Source organism: Rattus norvegicus, chromosome 17 (genome assembly GCF_021556685.1).
Source record: "Rattus norvegicus strain SHRSP/BbbUtx chromosome 17, alternate assembly SHRSP_T2T, whole genome shotgun sequence".
Taxonomy (NCBI): Eukaryota; Metazoa; Chordata; class Mammalia; order Rodentia; family Muridae; genus Rattus; species Rattus norvegicus.
In genome coordinates this window covers 87,702,492-87,726,395 of record NC_141550.1, presented here as the reverse complement: position 1 = coordinate 87,726,395, position 23,904 = coordinate 87,702,492, and the positions used below count along the sequence as shown (strand labels likewise).

The 23,904-nt window shown below is 41.4% G+C and overlaps 1 protein-coding gene across 50 annotated transcripts in view; it reads right to left on the bottom strand.

Moving 5' to 3' along the window:
• Positions 1 to 23,904, bottom strand: part of Mllt10 (MLLT10, histone lysine methyltransferase DOT1L cofactor) — a 127,592-nt gene that overhangs the window by 30,354 nt on the left and 73,334 nt on the right. For 32 of the 50 annotated variants that reach the window (XM_087591190.1, XM_087591197.1, XM_087591210.1 and 29 more), the window contains 4 exon segments: positions 13,602 to 13,854; positions 10,055 to 10,627; positions 6,084 to 6,128; positions 5,246 to 5,278 (listed from right to left, as the gene is read on the bottom strand). In XM_087591190.1, coding sequence (XP_087447316.1) covers positions 5,246 to 5,278; positions 6,084 to 6,128; positions 10,055 to 10,627; positions 13,602 to 13,854 — 904 coding nt within the window. 50 annotated transcript variants of the gene reach the window in all.

Genomic DNA, 23,904 nt, shown 5'->3' with positions numbered 1-23,904 from the left:
ATGCTCTCCGGTATATGATCATAATCAAAATTACTCAAGTGTTCTGGGTCTCCATATTATTAAACAAAAAGCTATCTTAATTTGACAATGCCCATTTAAAGGTTTTAGCAATGTCACCTCATATTATGGTTCAACAAATGGTAGCTACAGCCATTTTAGCATTTAAAGTACTAATTTAAAATTTCTAGGTTAAGTAAGTAATAATATAATCTTCTCATCCACCTGCCCTTGCCATAATATGAAGCCAAAATTACCATCCAACCGTATGCAACAATAATCACAGAAGTAGAATCCTGAGAGGCAAAGCTGTGGTGAATAAAGACCTTCGGTCTTCAAGGCTCATGGTTTGCTATTGCATTGGGATGTATGGTTTGGATATTGCATTGGGATGTATGGTTTGGATAGTGCATTGGGATGTATGGTTTGGATACTGCATTGGGATGTATGGTTTTGCTATTGCATTGGGATGTTTACAGAGATGACCCAGGCCAAGTGCAATCTACTAATCCTGCTTTGGGGCCCTTTGTGAACTCAGGTTGTGTTATAAATACCACAAAATATTCCTTTCACGGCCCCAAAACGTAAAGGAAGACACTGATTTTCACTCACAGCCTGACATAAACACTTGGTAAGACCTTCTAAATCTTCTCTATCTACTCTTTTTATTTAAGAAGGAAAAAATGGTGGGGAGCTGGAGAGGTGGCTTAGACTAGACCCAGGTTCAATTCCCAACACAAACTTAATGGCTCTCAACTACCCAAAACTCCAGTTCCAGATAATCTGATGCCTTCTTTTAACTTCTGCAGGCACCAGGAATCCATATGTTGCATATATGTACATGCAAGAACACATAAAACCAACACTCAGCAAGAGCAAGTGCTCTCAGCTACAAGGCCATCCATCCCTCTGTCCCTCCACCACCAAGATCTCTAACATCATTCTCTTTCCATTCTGTACAAGGTTTACAGCTATGATCCAAATCAACCTACATTCATTGAGTCCAATGAACTGAATCCTACAACGCACATGGTCCAGGAAAGTTCTCTCAAGTTCAGAAGAGACAGAAATGACAATGCAAAAAGAGAGTGGATGGCAGTGACTACTGATCCACAAACTCTTATCTACCCAGTCACTCTCCTGCCCCACCATCCATCTAGCTAATACACAGTAACTACTAAGAAACACACAATGAGATGGAAACAGAAATAAAACTGGGAGCAAGAAAACCAAGATAAAACTGCGTTCACCAGAAATATACAGTTAAATTACAAAGACAAGCGTACAAATAAAAAAAAATTCATTCCATAATAACTAGGACAAACAAGCAAAAGGTATTTTAACAAGAGCAAAAAAAATTAGATATTCTGCTGTGGTGGTTTAAATGTGCTTGGCCCAGGGAGTGGCACTGGGGAGGTGGGGCAAGACTTAGATGCCTGGAAGACCATCTTCTGCTGCCTTCATCGTAAGATGTAGAGCTCTCCGCTCCTTCTACAGTACCATGCCTGCCAGGACACTGCCATGCTTAGTGCTACTGATGAGAGTGGACTGAACCTCCGAATGTGTAAGCCAGCCCCAGTTAAATGTTGTCCCTTATAAGAGCTGCCTTGGTCATGGTGTGTCCTCACATTAACAGACATCTGCTACACTTGCATATATCATCAGAGGCTTCTTGATGCAAAGAGAGGCAGAGACCCACAGTCTGGGGTGGTCTCTGCCTATGTTACCTGCCTTTAATACCCATCCCCCTTCCCTCCTGTGGGCTTCTTCTTCCAGCCTCAATGATGGCACAGGCACCTGTTCTCACTGCAACTTTAATATGCCAGCTACAATTCTCTTTTTCTGCACGAATGCACTTGTTGTATGTACTAAATACCAGTGAATTCATGTTCCTTTCCCTCCAGAAACGGCTACTTAATTCACTGACAACTCTAAGTTTGTGGTTTTTGGTTTTTTGGAGGAGGCTGGTAGGAGGTTGGCTGACTTTCACATTCCTCTTTGAGTCCCCATAATATCTGGCTATACCATTAACAAAATTCTATTTGGTTTCTGTCTCAGTATTAAGTTTTTTCAATTCTTAAGTGCAATGACCAAAAGAACCTTCCTAGATAACAAGTGTACTATGTTTTTTCAAAAAAAAAAAAAAGCCAACTACTTTTGTATTTATTGATTTAAAAGCTAATTTTTCTTATGTTCTGAATCAAATATCAGTTATTACTTAACACCTTGCACAGTCTGACTAGTTTTATGTCAGTTTGACTAAAGATAAGAGTCATCTGGGAAGGAAAACCCTCAATTGAGGAAATGTCCCTCTGGGTCAGCACAGCCCCTGGGTTAGCACTCCTAGGTGCTATAGAAAACAGGCTGAGCAAGCAGGAGGAGCAAGCCAATAAGAAGGGCTCTTACATGGTTTTTGCATTTGTGTCTTGAATGCCTGCCCTTACTTTTCTGGAAGATACCTTGGCATCTGACAGTTATAAGCTGAAATAAATCATTTCCTCCCAAAGTTGCCTTTTGCTATGGTGTTTTCTCAAAGCAGCAAGAAAGTGACTGACACGTCCCACCCGAGTGGGACGGGACTGCGTGTGCTAAATGTGTACGGAAACTGGATGACGTCTGCTCATCTGTACCAAACAGCAAACTGCTCTCAGCAGGCAGGACAAAGGCTATGTCCCCAGCACTGTGTATCCTTCACTCTGAACTCTTCCCTATTACAGATCATGAATCTTCACGAGGTTTCTTCAAAATGCTACTAATAAAAACGTATCCCATGTTTAAATTGTATCCCACCAAAGCAGGATGCATTTATTCTATATACACCCCCCAAGCATAATAATCTTATATGAAGAGAACTTAATGTATATTTATTTATCAAATAGAGGAGACAGACCTCAGTCCTGAAGAAAAAGGTTCTGTATTTTACAGATTCTTGTACTGAGAATAAGTGTTCTCTATGTGAAAACTAAGGATTTCAGATACTGATACCACTCTCTAAATCACAACAATTGTTTTGACTCCCCACCAAGAAGAATGTAAGCCAAGAATTGATGATTTAAGAGTATTATATGCCTTACAACATCTGATCCTGTCTTCTCGTAACACATATGCAGAAGGCATCATAAAGAAGGAAACAGAGGTAATGAAAACACAGCCAGACGCACAGCCCCCATCTATAATCCCAGCATTTGAAGAGTAAAAGCAGAACTAATACTTATGGTATCAGGGTCATCCTTAACTACACTGGGGGGGGGGGGGGGGGGAGGACCAGAGACTGGATGGGAGGAACAGGGGGAGGGGAGAGGGAGGGGAAGGAGGAGGAAGAGGGGGAAAAAAAATCCCAAAAGGTTGCATGGAATGAAGAGTAATGGAATGTTAGGATGAAAATACTGTGAATAGCATTTCCATAGTTACAGGCCAAGTACTTAGTGTGAAATAAAACTGTCAGTAAATATACAGTGAACAAAACTAGCATGAAATACAGGAATTCTGAGTGACCTAAAACAAGGAGATCAAGTGAGTAAACAAATTTCCTCAACCTGATATATGGTGCCATCTATGGAAAACAGCTAACAACAGAAGGGAGGACAACTAGAAGCCTCTGTATAAATCGAGCAGTATGACCCAGGAGCATGTGTGTGCTTCCCAAGTCTATCTTATGACCCAGGGGCGTGTGTGTGTGTGTGTGTGTGTGTGTGTGTGTGTGTGTGTGTGTGTGTGTACTTCCCAAGTCTATCTCACAGAGCTGGAAAGGAGACAGTATTCCAGTGCTAAAGAGAGAAGATCCTAGGACTGGCTGTGTAATAGTGAGGAAAAGCACTGCTATTCATCTTAATGATGAGAACGTAAGTGAACAGAAAACATGTCTTCCTGACATCAGAGTGTGCAACAGAAGAACTAGTACATACTTAGCAGAAGTCTGTGAAAAAGGGAGTCTGAAACTTTCCAGCAAACACAAATACACATACCTGCAGTACATGTGTGCACATATTAACAGACAAGACACACACACCCCAGTTAAGAAGCAGCAAAATGACAATGTGGTTAAGAGTGCTTGCAGCACAGCCCTGATAATGCTACAGCCTACACGGCCCTCTCATCTCTACACACCACGCTCTGCCCATCTCCTGTACGTGTGTATGTGTGCATACACACAGGCACACACACACACACACACACATGTGCACACATACATATACACACCTTTTTTAAGTAAAAAAGAAAACAAAATGGTACATGTCTATGGCAGTATGGTTAATCTGACTTTAACATTAAACAATACACAACAAACCAAAACTTCAAGTTACTCTATTGACAGGCATATTTTTTATCTGAAGGGTTAAGTCACCATAGACTAAAAAACATTTACTGGAAATCCATTTTTCATTTGCATTTTCAGCTAAAAAAAAAAGGGTTCATTCACGTCTTTTCTCTGTAATACAGGATGAAGGAAATACTTGTATTTCTCTCTCAACCTCACCTGCTAAAACCCACATTAATAGTACTAATAATGGGAAGAGATATTTTCAAGGTGAACAAGAAAAAAGCAGGTAAAAGCACTCACCGCCAAACTGAGTTAATCCATGGCACTTATGGGAGAGAGAATGCACTCTTCAAAATGTATATGCATGCACACTTACAAATAGAACATCATTTTAAAAAAAAAATTAATGCAAAAGGATTAAAAAAGTTGGGGAAACTAAAGAAATCTTCTCACACTCCACAATAATGACCAGCATTATAATTATACTGTTAATGAAAAGTGACAGAATTTGCCTTATATGCTGACTTGGACTCCAAACAGAAGATATAACTATAGTGTGAAAGCTGCTCCCAAAATAAATACAATTTCAAATACTTATTCACTACATAAAATGCAGGAATAAAGGTCTTAAAATAAAATTATATGAAAAAGCAAAATTCACATCTCACATTGTGGTTAAAATCAAGTTTCTATTGTTTTTTATTGTAATTTCTATAATTACATTAGTGAGAAAGATCTAGAAAGTAGTAGACTAATTTGCAAACACAGAACTTTCAGAAACAAACAATGGCAGACAGATGAACCTGACTGACTGACCGCACCTCCAAAGACAGGATACAGAGCTCTGAGCTACAGAACAACTCACTGGCTCGCCGAAGCACTAGACTCTGTCTAATCAATATACCATGCTAACTTTCAATTGAGCTTTTTGATAAAAGGCAACGTTTGCAATAAGTGAACCAGCAGAGAAGATCTAATAAAACTTACCATTGTGTATTGCATTCAGCAACTCTGAGAAGGCTTTTAAGTAAGGAAGAAAGGACGTCAGGTTAAGATCATTCTCAAACACAGAGAAAAACACAGGCACAGACTGAATCAGCTTAACAAAGTCTCAGTGCGTCTCCCAGACCTATGGCTTCAACTATTAAAACACAAGGCTTTATTCACTATTCCACAGTGTAGCTCTCTAAATATTACATATCTCACTTAGTAACACATGGCCTAGCAACTGAGATAATATGCCAGGTGCACTGTCTCAATAGTGACACTTTCTTTAGTGTAATATATTTTTGAAAATTGCTTTAAAAATGGTATCAACATAGTATCGCTACAGGATGTAACAATCAACCTTAAAGCACAATCTAAAGATATAAAACAAAATTTCATTATGCCTTCTAACCTTACAGAACTTTTATTTTTACCTTCTAAACTTCAATATAAGTTTCAACACATATAGATGTCCAAACCAAAGGTAACTGATGTACAAATACTGAAAAATTGTATCTACATTAAGGCTAAAATGGCAGCCAAATACTGAAAACAGAATGTCACCATGGGAGAGATCACAATTGTAAAACATAGGTACCATAGTAAAAAACCAATAATACTTAAAATTTGCACTATTTGACTGTAATACCAATCCTACGCACGAGAAAAAGCAGTATACGAAGGCATCTTTGTAAGAGAAAAAAATCTACACGATAAAAATCGAATGCATTTTGGAAAGTAGAACTTAGACCCTCAAAGGTATACACATTAACATAACAGAAAGGTCCTGAACTAAGAGCCCGAAAGCCCAGGTTACTAACCCAGCTGGACGACTTACTAGTTGTTGGACAAGCTCCATCATGTCGATACTGCATGGAAATTTCTGTGGATAAGGAAGAAAGGGAAATTAGCAAAGAAATTGCAATAAACTTAAGGTCAAAGAAACAGGACAGAAAAATGGGGGAAATGTCCTAAACAGAATTCCAATGGCTCAGGCTCTAAGATCAAGAATTGGTAAGTGGAACTCATGTCATAATTACGAATTTCTCAACCTGTCATTAAAAAAGACAACACAAGGGAAGGGGGGAATGGGAAGAGAAGGGTTACAACACTTTTAAGGCAGGGTCTAAACTGTATGGCCCTTAGATGACCTACAACTTCCTATGTAGACCAGGCTAGCCTTGAACACACAAGAGGTTCTCCACCTGCCTCTGCCTGCCTAGTCCCAGGTCGAAGGGAACATGCCATCATATCCGGCTTCTTCCCACTTCATCAGGGAGAAGGACAACTTACAGATAATAAATGACTTCTAAATTTAAAATTTAACCCAGAGGAAAAATTAGCTTTTTTATATCAGAACAATGTTAAATTATTTGCTTAAATTTGCTCATGCATTCCATTGGTTAGAGATGACTGACAGTTTTATTATCTGTTGAATTTCATAACAAAATTGTTCTCAAATAAGGAACGTAGCTTCAGCACTTAGAGCTGTAATATTTGTATGTCTTAGTTTCTTCTCGTAGACAGTAAGTAATAATGCTTAACCCTTAAGTGCTTAATCCAGGGCCTGAACATTTCAAGCACTCATCAGCAGCTGCCGATGTACCAAGCTTCGACAACAGACTCTTCACCCCAACTTCTCAGAAGAAAACACTCTGTTCTGGTTATGAAACTTGTATTAGAAATGAGTAAAATGACTTAAGTTTGTTTTATAACTTTAGTAAACTTTAATAACTTTAAACTATTTGCATATTAAAATTTTACTGATTTAAATCTATAATATCTTCCAATGGGAATTCCCTCTGGATGATTATAAAAACAAGGTAAAAGAAATATGAATTAAGGTTTTTACTGCAACTAATGTACTACAAATTCTGCTCTCTGAAAGGAACATTACTTTGCATGTTTAAAATCTCTCTAAATCTATAACAGGTTTTTTTAAAAAATAAATCTCTTAACAGCTATAAATTAGTTATTTTTTAATTCCATTAATCTAAAGATGTGCATTTTAAAGAAGCACTCAAATGTAACTCTGAAATTCAAATTCTATGTTACAAAATTGCAGGACTCAGTGAGGATCACAAAAACAAATTTAAGCTTTATGTTCTAAGCAAGGTACTCATTGAATTATAATTTGCTAAAAATTATATGACCCCAATTTTTCACAAGTAAATTTATTTAAATTCGCTTTCTGTGGCAAAAGGCTAAGGCTGATTGCTAGGCCCTTATAGTCTCAAAGGAAAAATAAATAAAAACATTTATTCAAATGTTCAGTATATTTAAATCTTTTTAATGAACTTTGTTCCCACTGTAATTTATTTTTCCCACCTCCTGAAACAGTAGTTCTCAACCAGAGGCAATTTGGGCCTCCTGGGGACTTTAACAATGTCTGGAGACATATTTATTATGGGGGAGTGCTACTAGCAACTAATGAGAAGGGGTGAGGGATCCTGGAAAATACCCTACAAAAGACAAGTACTGAACACCGAGAACACCCAACCCAACATGTCCAAGACACCAAGACACCAAGGCTTATGTGGCCATGTAACAGCTCCGCTACAGGCCCTACAGGGGGTGCTATGTGATCTATTACAAACAAACAAACAAACAAACAAACAAACAACTTCAGGCTGTCCGACCTTAGGCCACCCTCAGGCACTTATCAACTGCAGGACAGGGTCAACAGCCCTTTATTAAACTGCTCCCAAAGGGGATGAAAATGGCAACTCAATGAAACACAACACATCAGATAACATCCATATGTGTGTGTGTGTGTGTGTGTGTGTGTGTGTGTGTGTGTGTTTCTTTCTGGAAACTGTTCCTGCAGAATACACAGTATAATGAGTATTTTCATATGTCTTCATCCCATATCATGTCTTCCTTCTCTTGGGATACATAACATTGTCATTATCCATGATATCATGGATCATGTTGTATCACAGCTGAATCTTACTTCAGCAATCAGAAATCCACAGCTACACAAAAGGGGTGAAGTTTACAGTCAAGATGTGTTAAAAGCTGCTTACTTTATATTCAAGAAGAAAACTAAAAACAGACAAATGAAACTTCAAACTGTTAAGGGTTGGTGGTAGAGAGAGGGCTTGGTAGATAAGAGTATTTGTTGCTTTTCAAGAGGACCTGGGTTCAATGCCGCATGTGCGTGCACGCACGCACACACACACACACACACACACACACACACACACAGATTTATCAATTAGAGATGTTAGCCTCATCCCCAGGAGATCCAATGCCCTCTCTGACACCCCTAAGAACCCACACAGGTGACATCACAGATACACATAAATGAAAATAAAAATAAATCTTAAAAAACACAGGCTGGAGAGATGGCTCAGCGGTTAAGAGCACTGACTGCTCTTCCAGAGGGCCTGAGTACAATTCCCAGCAACCACATGGTGGCTCACAACCATCTGTAATCAGGTCTGGTGCCCTCTTCTGGCCTGCAGGCGTACATGCAGGCAGAAAGCTGTATGACGTATGAATAAATAAATGTTTAAAAAAAAAAAAATGAACACAAGAGCTTGTGGTAGGCCATGGTGGTGCACGTCTTTAGTCACAGCACTCACAGGCGGAGGCCAGCCAGCATCTTAGCTCTGAAGCTGGACTGTTCTACACAGCAAGTTCTAAGCTAAGCACAGCTCCTCAGTGAGATCCTGTAGTCTTGACTTAGGTGCAGCATCCTGCAGCCTTCTCCAACCCCAGTCCCACGGCACCCTATGCACACTTTTGGTCCCCAAGGGCATCAGGCAGTAACACAGAGCACAGACACACAAGCAAGCATAACCCAGAACACAGAACCCGAGTCTTTAAAGAGAATGGAATACACGCTTCCAGTCTTTTTCAGAATTAAAAAGACTTGTAACACGACTACAGGCTACACAGAGGCAGGCCAGTGCCACCCACACACGGGCACACCTCTACCTCAGCACCAAGAAGACACAGACCACTGAGCCACAGCCAATGTCAGACGTGATGGTGCTGGACAGTCAGCTCTAGGCAAGACTGGAACATTTCAAAATTAAAAATAAAAGCAAGCTTTCAAATCTATGAAATCAATTCTCATTTCAGATAAAAAAAAACCACTAAATACATTTAAAACAAATTTTAAATCATTTCAGATATAACTTGACATAAAATCCTAAATTTATCAGTTATGAAAAAAAAGGCTCCAAAAATCCACGTTATTTATATACAATTACTAAGAAAGTAAAAACTAAAAAAAGAGGTTTAGCAAAAGAGCTTTAAACACCAAAAGCGAGTGCAGACGTGTTCCTATCTAAAATGTGAGTCCTGGTTTGGTCATCTACACTATGCAGGTGGGACGAAGACACAGGTGAGGGCTAGTGCACTGTTTATCTACATTCAACTAAGCAACCTGAGAGTGACGGTAAAAACGTCAACACCAAATAGTATCTGGGCCTGCAGGATCCTTTCCCATCAGGGACTGAAAGCTCCAAGGTCAGTGAGAGGGCTCAGAAGGTTGACAACCTGAGGCGGGCATGGTGAAAGAGCGGTCCTCCACCTCCACAGCTGAGCTACAGTGCACGCCATGTCCTCCCAAGTGCCCAGGCGACGTAACTGCAACTCCCCACACTGGGGCTGATCCAGGAGGCTCAGGCTAGCCTTGGCTACAGAATGATCCTTGCCTACTTAATGAGCTCTAGTCTTTAAAAACAAATGATAATAAACTTAAAAAGATAAAGGTGAACAAGCGTTGCGGGTAATTGAATGTAACAGCTCTCCAGACAGGTACAGGTCGTGAGAGAGGGCAGCAAGGCACAGCCCTACCTGAGCCAAGCGGGGACGAGCCCACGCTGAGACTCTGCATACTTCCATTCCTGAGCAGCGTGGGGGACTTCTGAAGGCTACAGCTTGTCACACTCCCCGCAGCCGATGCCACGGATGATGTCGGTGAAGCAGAAGAAACCGAGAGGTGAGAAACATTTTCTTGGTTCTTGTTTCCTTTGGGTCGGCCAGGGCCATGCTTGCTTTGTTTATTCCCTTTCCGTTTCTTTTCCTTCACGGCTTCCTCCTCTTCTACCCCAGAAGTCTGAGCCCGCTTATACCCTGCTGTAGGAAGGCTGGAGCTGCCCAACTCCCCAGGAGAGCTGTCAAAGCTTTTCGGCTGTGAAGTCGCACCTGAGGTCCCAGGGTGACCAACTAGAGAGCTAAAGCTGTTCACCCCTGCATCCTGGCTGCCAGGCTCCCCTTTATGTACATCTTTGGTTGACGGTGGCGGCTGCGTGTGAGTGTAACTGTCATTCCGCAGGTCCGAGTCAGTGAAGCTGAGGAAATCCTGGGGAGACTGCACTGAACTTCCAGAAGATGACTTTACACTGCCTGGAGTTCCTGAAAAACTGCCTGTAACAACAGACAGACAGACAGACAGACAGACAGACAGACAGACAGACAGACAGACAGACAGACACGCATGCATGCATGCATGCGCGTGCACACGCACACGCACGCACACACACACACGGGAAAAGAAGAAGATAAATTGCATAAAATGTTCCTCTAAGCAACAAATTACAATGATCAAAAAGGATTTCTTAAATTACAAAACCTAGGTCACTCCTATGTAAAAATATGAGAAGGGTTAAACTGAAATCAATTTTACCTCTAAAATTATCTTTTAAAAATATGTCAAAGGTAGTATGATACATTAGCTCTGAACTTGTAGCCTGCTCCTAAGACGAGCATTTATCAGTTTCTCTGCTTTCCACCAAACACACTGTCGGAGGTACTGTACAGGAAAGGCTGAGCAGAGACAAGAGTGTCTGACAACTACAGGGTGCCAGCTCTCCAGGGCACGGACAGACTTTTCCAAGCATGGAGACACAACTGTAAATGTTACAAATTACAATAAGGCTGAAAGACATTTCTCAGGTTATAAGTTCTAACAGCAGGCCTTACCCATGATTACCTTACTAAGCCAGGTCTACCCACCCATCAGAACTTGACGTCACGTCCTAATTTACACCCTATATTCTCCTTGTCCTATTTCCATGAAGGTTCAAAATGGAAAACCAGCCATGAATATCATCTCATTGACTTTAAAAATGAAGGATCATGTGGAGAGATGGCATAATGGTTAAAGAGCACCTGTTCCTCTTTCTTTCAGAGGACCCAAGTTCAGCTCCCAGCACCCACATGGTGGCTCAAACATCAGCAACTCTAATTCCAGGGAAGCTGGTGTCCTCTTCAGGCACTCACATGGTATACAGACATGCGCAGACGAACACGGACTGACATACATAAATCTTAAAGCAAAGAGTAAAAGTCACGGAAGAGATAGCTCCTCTCTGCCTCTTCTCAACTGCGTATTCTCGCCGTACCTCCTCTAGTCAAAAACACTTGGCAACCCTATCATTATGAACCTCCAAGTCCTTGTCTGCCTGGTAGAAAACTGTCCTGGAGCCAACAGGTTGATCCATCATTCTCATTTCAAAATGCACTCTCATGTTTGCCAAATGAAATGAGCAACTAGACAGTCAGCTCTGGCGGCTGCCTCGGAAGGCTCCGCAGTACAACACCGGCACAGCTCACGGACGCCACTGGTCTCGATCCGCACGCACGCACACGAACACACACACACACACACACCCAAAGAAAAGTAGTATTTAAAAAAAAAAAAAAAAAAAAAAAACAGATACTTTAGCTCAGTGGTAGAGCGCTTGCCTAGGAAACGAAAGGCCCTGGGTTCGGTCCCCAGCTCCGAGGGGGAAAAAAAAAACAAAAAAAAAACAAAAAAAAAAACAAAACACTTAAGTATCTGGTACATGTAAATATTCTGAACTTCTCAGCCAGCTCTGGCACAGTCAGTTAAAAGTCTGACGGTCTGAGACACTCCATCTTCACATCTTGATATTTTATTATTTCAGTTCTTTTTTTTTTTTTTTTTGGTTCTTTTTTCCCGGAGCTGGGGACCGAACCCAGGGCCTTGCGATTCCTAGGCAAGCGCTCTACCACTGAGCTAAATCCCCAACCCCTATTTCAGTTCTAAAACACATTTTCTACTATGCTGTAAGAAGTTAAAAAGATTCTTAAATATTCCAAAAGTATAGGAGCAAATTTTCAAATGGATTAGCACTTTATAAAAATAAAAACTTGGGGCTGGGGATTTAGCTCAGTGGTAGAGCGCTTGCCTAGGAAGCGCAAGGCCCTGGGTTCGGTCCCCAGCTCTGGAAAAAAAGAACCAAAAAGAAAAAAAATAAATAAATAAATTAAAAATAAAAACTTAAGAATATCAAGAATATCAACCAGGACTAGCAACCTACACTACAATCCCTGCACTTGGAATGCAGAAGAAGAAAAGGGCAGATTCTGTATAGGGTGTCAAAGGTCACCCTGGGCTATGTCTCAAATTAAATAAACTGTTTTAACAGTATTATTGTGTGAATTCTGGTAATATAACGTTCAAGATGTGAGTGAAATTACATGTAAGGTTAATTAAAATTTGACTAATTTTCAAAGTGGTATAAAAATAACTCTTACTTAAATATAATAGCGACTTTGGTGCTCTGTCTGTCTGTGCTTACTTAACGTTTTGTTCTAAGAGTATATCCGCTCACATGTCCCACAAGAGTTTACTACTGGTATGAAATGTATAAATAAATTTTAATGAAAGGCCAACAGATCTACTCTTTATAGAACAAACACTTCAGCAAAGGTGAACGGCAGCCATTTTCATTCACTTCCGGGGGGAACAATGGACACAGTGAACAAGCTATTTATTATTTCCCCCCAAATTTTAAATTTTCTGATTTTCAAGATATAGTTCATATTTAAAATTACATAAAACTGACATAAGCATATACATTCTGAAATTGTTCAGTACTCCTATGGTCCATCAATCGACACAAGTCCAGTTACACTGAATGGGAAGCACACTAAGATACGACACAGTGTCAGATACGCAGGCAGCCGCGCTCACGTCCTTAACCGCATGCTCTGTAGTAAACGTACCCTTAGGGCGTATCACGATTTAAGATCTAGCTTAGATTCCATAAAAGTTGTTCGGTTCTTATTTACCTACTAAAGCACAGCTCTATTAGGAAAGTAAATAAAAACAATGTATAGAAAGACAATTCCTCTTCTTGAAAGAAAACTACATCTTTTTTCCTCCACAATCTGAATGTCTATTCTATAGCCATTTAAACATTAAAATTATAGCTTAAAAACACAAATCATTAGATATAAAGAGAGCAAACCTTGCAGAAACATTTTAAAGCACAACACTATTTTTGGAAATAATCCTATACTATCAACTAACTTAATCTAGAATAGTCATTAGTAAAAAATTACAAACAAAGCATTAATCAAAATATCATACCTTGTGGAAAGGGGCTAGATGCTGACACCGTTGTTCCTGGATTTCTTCCACCACCAGGCTTCCTTCCCCTTTGACCTGAGCTGTGAGCTGAAGATTTCTTCCCTTTGCCCTCTGACCTTGCCTCTGACACATCTTTCCCACTAGAGGTGTGGGCAGACACTTCCTGGAAATTTGCATTTGTAAATCTTGCTGCGGTATCTTCCAAGCGCTTCAACGATCCAGATATGGAGTTGTTGCTAGTGCTTGTATATGTCTAACATTTTGATTTAAAAAAACAAGCAAAGAAAAACAAACAAAAGACAAAATAACAGGAAAAAAGAACTAATTATATTTGGCTGAAGAAAACAGTATGAATAAGCGCTGAATTTACAAATGTGAATATTTCCATTATAAAGAAGTCTAACAAAGAAAATCATGCAAAAAACAAAAAAACAAAAACAAAAACCGAAACATAAAAACCATGAGCCGTTCTCTAGCCCTTTTTTGCTGCTGTTTTTGCAGTCTTCAGGGTCAAACCCAGGGTGCTCCATGTGCTAGAGAAGCACACTGTGCCCTGGCCTTGTGCCTACGGGACACCATCACTTATTTTTTTAGACATAATTGATAAGATGGCTGTCTGAAGAACAGACTGCAGCAAAAAACAACTGACCTTGGTAATATACTTTAAATACAGAAATACCAAAGATATTCATTTCTCAAACATTATTTTCAGCAAGAAAATATGTATGTGTGTGTGTGTGTGTGTGTGTGTGTGTGTGTGTGTGTGTGTGTGTGTATTATTTCTTTCAACAGATTGATGGGCTTGGGTCTAGGAGTGTGGAGCACGTCACGAGTGTGCGGGCCACGCCTGCGCCTGCACAGGAGACATGCTCTGCTAGTCTTTCTCTATCGTCCCCGTAAGCACGTGTGCTGACAAAGCTGACAGAGACCCTGCCTCACGGCCATGACACGACCTTAACCATTGGTGAGGACAAGAGAGCAGTGGAGCAAGAACAGCACCAAGAGTGTGGAGGACTCAGCCTTTGACCCAAATCTCTCTCTAATTCAAGGAGACTTAGCGATGCACATGTGACTAGAAGAGAGGAAGAAGCAGACTCTGGCGTCAGCGGCCATCTTAATGTCAAGTGTGCCCCGACACTGGCCAGTGAGCGAGCGTGGGTACATTTTAACCAGACGGTGCTCATCAACACGATTCAGCATCCCTTGGGAGTAAGAATTTTATCTCAAAATTACACTCTCAAGCATCTGAGGAGTCTAAACTCACCGACTAGCTTCAACTACCAATAAAATTTTGAATAAATCTTTGTGATGCATCTAATATCAAATTTAATGTAAAATGAAAACTTTTGAAGACACAAGTATTAACTTCTCATATGTAACACTGTATGACAATAAATTTGAAGTTGAAAAATAAAATCAATTTTCAAAATGATTAATGTGATTTTTGCAAATTAATGTTCAAAAGGAGGAATAGGAGAAATGTTTTAAAAATGTAAAAATCTTGGGGCTGGAGAGATGATCTGGCACGGTTCTTCCTACCAGGTCCTGAGTTCAAGTCCCAGCACCCACACGGTGGCTCACAGCCGTCTGTAGTGGGATCTGATGCCCTCTTGTGGTGCGTCTGAGACAGTGCAGTGTGCTCACAGAGATAAAACCTAATTCTTACTGCCACAAGTCTGCTACCACCCTCAAATCAGATCAGCTCTCTGCCAAAACACACTTCAACAATAAGTCCAGCAGCATCTCATAAAAATGAAAGTCAGCCCTCTAATCAACTATATAAAATCCACAAATGAGATCAAAAAAGGCTCCAAAGTCTGACAGGAAAAAACTAAACAATGCCTTTAACAAACCAGCCAGCTGATAAGACTTCATGCCTTACTTTACAAAGGCGAACAAGTTCTAGAATGGGAAATCAATTTGCAAACTACCCCACCTTCCTGTTCAGATACATTTTCCCCCAAAAAACTGGGGTTCAGCACTCCTCACATCGGATCCTTGTATGACCTAATGAAGCTTAAAAAGTCATCTAAATCCACGTGGCAGCAAAAAAAAAAGAAAGAAAGAAAAAAAAAAAAGAGAAAAGTCATCTAAAACCCAGGAGTACACTCCTGTGCTTTGCTCAAGCATCGAAGAAAGAAAAGGATGAAGAGAAAACTGAAATACTCTGATAAAAATGCAGCAGTCACATCCACACGGCAACTTTAAAGAGTGCTAGTCAATATCCCATTTATTTGAATGTCCTTGTTTTTATTCTAAAATTTACGTCTGTCCATGAAGGGGATATTGGGGGAGGGAGGGGTGGTGGCAATTAGAGAGCAATGAGTAAATAAACAATTAAAATTCAGTGACCAAAAAAAAGAAAAAAAGAAGAAAAATAACGTCGGATAAGGTTCAAGTGGAAATTTCTGGTTTCTTTGGAAACTCGGTTGTGTCATATGATGTTCTGCTGAAGCAGACACAGGAGAGGGCGTGTGATGTGTACAAAGAAGACAGACAGTGGGGGAGGCTCTGGCACAGTTCCATGGCTCTGCCTTGGTCGTCTGCTCTCGGATGCTCGGCGTTCGTTCGCCCTGCAGTGACTGCGCCTCTTTGATTGCTGAGACCTCACAGAGTAACTCGCCACAGAGCCCCTGGCGATATTGGGGGAGCTTCTCAATGCTCCCATGGACTTCAGCCAATCGGTGGAGCCGTGCAGTTTGTTCTAGATGGAGCTGCCTTTGCTAATCTGTGTGTGGTGATTGCCAAGTGAACTGGACTACAAAAGTTGATCTGGGCTGGCGTTTTCCTAGAGAACTGGACTGCTGGTATCCAGATTGGAATTGGCCCCAAAGAACTATTTCTAAACAGATCCACATTTCCCTTTGCCCTACTAACCTTTCCTTCTGGGCTACAAGGGAAGTCGAGGCCTTTAAGAACCCTTATTGGAGTACGTTTTAAAAATCTAAGCCTACAAAATATTTTAATCATTTTTCTGCACCTTCTAAGTTTTCCAAAAGTATCTGACTTATGGGGAAAAAATTAACTATGTCACAGGCGGGCTGAGGCCTGTGCTGGAGTTGCGCGAGGTAGTGGGACCCACAGGACATAGGTAGGGCCCGGTGTGAGGAGTTGGGCAGCGGGGACGGTCAGCCCACAGCCCCTTGAGATCAACAACGGTTGGCCTCTACCACATGCAGGCAAAAAGGAGATCAAGTACCTACAGACAGCAGCCTCTGAAACTATGATGTAGAAACCTCTCTTCCTTATAATGGGGTCTGCCATCACAGCCATCGAAAGCTGGCTAGCAAGCCCCTGACGGAAGGCAATAGTCTTTTGTTTTTAAGTGCATGAGTGTGTCACCTGCACGAATGAAGGGAGTCCAGCAGGCGCATGTTCGCTGCCTTCCTGTTGAATCCAAAAGAAGGCGTCAGATACCCCTGGAACTCCGGCTGTGTGTGGTTGAGGGCCCTCGTGTGTGTGCTGAGGACTGAAACTATGTCCTCCACAAGAGTCACAGCCCTCGTACCCACTGAACTATGGCTCCAAAACAACCCATCCCCACGTCCGTTTTACATATACTAATGTAGTTCTTCAAAGCTTCACCTGGTTTTATTTTATGTATGTGGGTGTTCTATGTACCACCAGTGTGTAGTTCCTGCAGAAGACAGAAGAGGGTGTCAGATTCTTTGGAACTGTAAATACAAATGGCTGCTGGCCACCATGTGGACACTAGCAACCAAATCTGGACCCTCTGCAAAAGTAACCAACGCTCTTAACTACTGAGCCATCTCCCCATCCACACAGTAGAGTCTTTGTATTGTTTCCACTACAAATAATACTATTTGGCTATAATGAAAATCCCTTAAAGCATGCAAACATTTATATATTGTGATAAGCAATCTAATAATTAAGATTTTGGGGGGTGGGGGGTAGTGGTAGTGCACACCTTTAATCCCAGGACTCTAAGAGGCAGGTGGAGCTCTAGGAGTTCCAGACCAGCCAGAGTTACAGGACAGCCATGGCTATAGAGAAATGCTGCCTTGAGAGGGAAGAGAAAGGGGGATGGGGGCAATTTTTGTGTTTCACAAAGTTGTTTTAACAAGGTACAAAAACTATTCTCTACTTCAAACAAAAGTCTTACATTTATTATGAATGAATGACTCTTCCATAGAATCGAAACATTGCAGTTATGTTTTTATTAAAACCCTATGCTGGGCTGGAGAGATGGCTCAGTGGTTAAGAGCAATGGCTGCTCTTCCAGAGGTCATGAGTTCAATTCCCAGCAACCACATGGTGGCTCACAACCATCTGTAAAGAGATCTGATACCCTCTTCTGGTGTACCTGAAGACAGCTACAGTGTACTTATATATAATAAATGAATAAATCTTTAAAAAAAAAAAACCCTATGCTGTACTGTACAGTTGCACAAGGAAGCTGTCATTTACACTGGCAAGGAGACAAAGGACTGCAACCATCAAGAACTGCAATCCTGAGCTGGTATAAATATTGATCAAAAACTTAAAGTAGAATTATATGAGGGTCAAGTGTCTTAGCAGAGCCACAGATTTTACCTAGATAAAGGAAAGCCAGGTATAGAAACTATCTTCAGTTAGAAACAAGAGTGTAGGAAGACTGGGTCTACATACATGTCCAGGACAGCTAAAGCTATGTTAAAGAGCCTTCCTCTGACCTCCACATACAGTATTCGAGGTAATGCAACATGACACGCGCACGCACACGCTCGCTCGCTCTCGCGCTCTCTCTCTCTCTCTCTCTCTCTCTCTCTCTCTCTCTCTCTCTCACACACACAACACACACATACACACACACACATACACACACACACAGTGAAAGAAATAACCCAAGAGACACAGATAGAAATGGATATGTGCATGCTATTTAACTATTTCTGGCAGAAGGCAATTACTGTGAGTTGTTTTTGTTTTTCTAACAAATATGGCCTAGAGCAGCCTCAGTGTCTCCATCCTGTAGGCCACGCTGCCTGCTTCTGTGCAGCCTGTTGCTGGTCTGCGTAGACAGCCGTATGCCCACCCATGTTCAACCCAGAGCTGCCTATCAGAGTCTGACTTCCTGAAATTATGTCTTGCCTGCCGCCTGTAGTTCCTCCCATTGCCCCAGGCCTCCCAGATTCTCCTCTTCTCCAGGCTTTGGAGCTCAGACATCATGGTCATAAATGAAGCCCTAAATGGCACAGACAGTGTGATAGTGGCACTGGGAATTCAGAGACAGGAGTTTACTGCCAGTAAGATTCGCTCCATCAGTGATCTCCCGGCTCAGTGAGAGATCCTGAATAATATCAAGAGCAGAGTACTAAAGGAAGATCTCTTTCATTTACCCTCACCTTCACATTCGCACGTATATATGCGTCACACGTGTAACAACACACACACAAATATTCATAATCTGTTCTTCTACAGTAAAGGGCTGAAGACATAGTCAAAAAACAAAATTAAGGTCATATAACAAAATAATACAAAAGTATCAGAGTAAATTAGAAACAAATAACCAGGATATATGGGAGACATTTCAAAACTAAGTAATACACTTCGAATTAACCAATGGGTTAAACAAGAAATAAAAAGACATGGGCTGGAGAGATGGCTCAGTGGTTAAGAGCATTGACTGCAGCACTGACTGATCCTCCTGAGGTCCTGAGTTCAAATCCCAGCAACCACATGGTGGCTCACAACCATCTGTAATGAGATCTGACACCCTCTTCTGGTGTGTCTGACGACAGTTACAGTGTACTTATATATAATAAGTAAATCTTAAAAAAAAAAGAAAAAGAAAATACAAAATATTTCCTATGTATTTTTAAGAAATACCAAACACCAAAGTTGAAAAAGTATTATTTAGAGGTAAGCTTCTATCAGTAAGTGTCTACTCTAGGAGTTCCAGTTTACGCTGCAGCATAATGAGCTTTAAGTCTTTACTTTATCCTAAAACAAGTGAAAAACTTAACAAACCAAAAACTTACCAGCTCTTCTGCTGTCAGAAAAGGGAAGTCACAAACCCAAGCAGTCAGAGAAAAGCAATGTACCTCAACAGAACCCTGGACAAGGTCATGGTTCCTAAACTAAAACTGGGAACTTTTACAAGGTAGCCATTGAGAAGGCATACGCCAGGCTAAGGAACACACTCCAGAAGACAGCACTTACGTCTGTGAATTGAACCTTGAGAAACTCGAAGGCCCTCACAGGGAATCTATAAAAAGCCCCCAGGGCTTTGCAGAAAGGAACCATGGGAGAGTACTTAGAAATCCTGTTCTGGTTTTTTGTTTGTTTAATGTTCTTGATTTATAGTAGGGGTGGGATTTACTACGGTGGACATACGTGTGTAGAGGTCAGAGGAAACTTGTCAAAGCTGGTTCTTTAATTCAACTATGTGGAATCTGGAATTCAACTCACATTGTCAGGCTTGGCCACAAGCCCAGACGCAGTTCACAGCATTCTGTTCTTAACAAGCCCTATCTCAGAAGAAGTCAGCTAGCCATATCCTGATGTGCTCAACTTTTAGAAGTGGTGGAGGTGGGGGAGGCAGATACTCTTATCAGGACAACCCTTGTCTCAAGAGAGGAGAAGGGATGGTTAAAGCTGAGAAAAAATTATGAAATTTAGAATTCAGGTCACAGAAAAACTTTCAGGCTAAGACAATTATGCAAATAGAGAAAGCTTTCTCTACATATACCTTACCCCCACTATATTACTAAGGCCTATCCATTTATTTACTTTCGTTCCTATGACTGTGTCTACTGCAACAAAAGTAAAAGGTACTAAAAGGGAGAAAAAAAATGAAGAAGTTAAAAGAGACACAGCAAGAATGTCAAGATTAATGGAAAAATAATTAAAAGTATGTGTATGTGCTTGATGTGCTTAATAGAAGGTAAGGTAACCGCTAACTGTGCGTCAGCATTCTGGAGGCTGATACAAAAGGATGGAGACGGAGACCGCTTAGGGCAGCAGCAGATCCGCTGTCCACGCTCCTGCCTCCTCACCAAAGAGAAAGAAAGGGGAGGGGAGGGGAGGGGAGGGGAGGGGAGGGGAGGGGAGGGGGAGAACACGCAAATCACTCAGGATATAAACAGAGATTAAAAAACAAAATCAACAAAACGAAAAGAGTAACAATCATAGTTCTACTAACCTAACTATATGAATAAAGTGCCTTAAACATGGTGGAAACACAAAGATTGTCAGAGTGTATCAAAATTCAAAGGCCAATTACACGTGTGACCTACAAGAGACCTACCTTCACTGGTTAACCGTAACCGTCAACTGGAGATCTAGAATCAACTGGGCAAATTCAAAGGATTTTATCTTAATTAATTTTGTAGGGAGACTTCACCTTGTTGCTGCTATAGGTACGGCAGCACATGACTTAGGTTGTATGAAAGGGAAGAGCTTAGCATAAACATTCCCTTTCCTCTGCCTCCTTTCTGCAGCTGCAGTGTGATAAGCGTCTGTCTCACCGTCTACCGGTAGGATTTCTCTGCTAAGACGGACCGTGCCTTGGAGCTATGGGTCAACATGTATCAGTATCAATGTATTTATCACAACAGAAAAGACAGACATGAATTCAGGTACACATACAGCATGGAAGAAACAGAAAAAGAAACTACGCCAACACTATTCCAAGTAAAGCAGTGCTTAAGATGAAGACAGCAGACTGCAACACTCCACGATCAAAGTTAAGAATGGCCTCCACGGAGGTCAGCATGCAGAAGAATGCAGATCGATCCATGCTTATCACCCTGTACAAAGCTTAAGTCCAAGTGGATCAAGGACCTCCACACCAAACCAGATACACTCAAACTAATAGAAGAAAAACTAGGGCAGCATCTGGAACACATGGGCACTGGAAAAAATTTCCTGAACAAAACACCAATGGCTTATGCTCTAAGATCAAGAATCGACAAATGGGATCTCATAAAACTGCAAAGCTTCTGTAAGGCAAAGGACACGGTGGTTGGGACAAAACGGCAACCAACAGATTGGGAAAAGATCTTTACCAATCCTACAACAGATAGAGGCCTTATATCTAAAATATACAAAGAACTCAAGAAGTTAGACCGCAGGGAGACAAATAACCCTATTAAAAAATGGGGTTCAGAGCTAAACAAAGAATTCACAGCTGAGGAATGCCGAATGGCTGAGAAACACCTAAAGAAATGTTCAACATCTTTAGTCATAAGGGAAATGCAAATCAAAACAACCCTGAGATTTCACCTCACACCAGTCAGAATGGCTAAGATCAAAAACTCAGGTGACAGCAGATGCTGGCGAGGATGCGGAGAAAGAGGAACACTCCTCCATTGTTGGTGGGATTGCAGACTGGTACAACCATTCTGGAAATCAGTCTGGAGGTTCCTCAGAAAATTGGACATTGAACTACCTGAGGACCCAGATATACCTCTCTTGGGCATATACCCAAAAGATGCCCCAACATACAACAAAGACACATGGTCCACTGTGTTCATAGCAGCCTTATTTATAATAGCCAGAAGCTGGAAAGAACCCAGATGCCCTTCAACAGAGGAATGGATACAGAAAATGTGGTACATCTACACAATGGAATACTACTCAGCTATCAAAAACAATGACTTTATGAAATTCATAGGCAAATGAATGGAACTGCAAAATATCATCCTGAGTGAGGTCACCCAATCACAGAAAAACACACATGGTATGCACTCATTGGTAAGTGGATATTAGCCCAAATGCTTGAATTACCCTAGATGCACAGAACACATGAAACTCAAGTACAGGCGGACAGGAACCGGATGTAGATCTCTCCTGAGACACACAACCAGAATACAGCAAATACAGAGGCGAATGCCATCATTAAACCACTGAACTGAGAATGGGACCCCCCCCCCCTCGTTGGAGGAATCAGAGAAAGAACTGGAAGAGCTTGAAGGGGCTCAAGACCCCATATGAACAACAATGTCAACCAACCAGAGCTTCCAGGGACTAAGCCACTACCCAAAGGCTATACATGGACTGACCCTGGGCTCCAACTGCATAGGTAGCAATGAATAGCCTGGTAAGAGCACCAGTGGGAGGGGAAGCCCTTGGTCCTGCCAAGACTGAACCCCCCAGTGAACGGGATTCTTTGAGGGGAGGGAGGATAGGGAGGGGAACACCCATAGAGAAAGGGAGGAGGAGGGCTTAGGGGGATGTTGGCCTGGAAACCGGGAAAGGAGATAACATTTGAAATGTAAATAAGAAACACCCAATTTAATAAAGATGAGGGGGAAAAAAAGAGTAAATATTTAAAACATACATACACACACACACACACACACACACACACACACACACACACACACACACACACAAAGAATGGCCACCACACAGTAACACAGAGATCAATACAGCACAGCATCGACCATCGACTGCTACAGCTGAGCACGGTGTTGCACCCGAGAGGTTCCGGATGTCACAGACAGAGTAGAGATGCTGTTATTGGGATGAAGAGATCCTAGGAGAGAAGGGTGGGAGAGGGGGAGAGCTGACACAGAGATTCAGTAAAGAACTGAGGTTTGTAAGACTCTTCCCAGTAAGAATCCAGGCTACCCAACAACTTCACTTGTGGTGAATGAGGCAGCAGGGCAACTCCAGACTATCTGATATACAGAGCAGGGCTGTGGTAAATTTTTATTTTATTTTCAACTGATGAATTGTAGTAACACATCCTGATAGCCAATAGTAAATTGGCAATATATCCAAACTCTGTGTGTTCAGAACAAACCCTTTTCTCCTACTTAGATCTAAGGCAGAAACTAGGAAAGTAAGTCTTCCCTCTGATACCTCTAACTGACCTTTACGAGAGTCACGAGGTGTTCATGGTTCAATGTCCTCCTTCAGCATGTGCCCAGCTGCCACTGTCTCAAGTCTTAATGCCACCTTCACTAGGCTATTAACAACCTCCTTACAGCCTCCCTAGGTCCAACTCTCCTCTGCCTCTACTCTCCCTTCCCCAATCTCTTTATGGCAAAGCAACTAAACACCTTATCAAACTAAAGTTACACCTGGCTTAATTCAGGTTCTTCCTAACAGCTCACTCTTCTCCCCAAACTACAAGACAAGCTCCACACTGGCTTACCTAGTCCTCCACAGCGAGGCCCTTTCACTGGCCTCATCTGGACTGTACTTCCTCACTCGCTACTCTGTCACAGCGAAATGCCTCAACCCTCTTCTGCTTGCCTCATATGAAAATGTAAATGCCTAATAACCTAAGTAATACTATGAACCAGATACTGCATATGCTGTAGTTCTAAACACTTTACAATCAACTTCTATC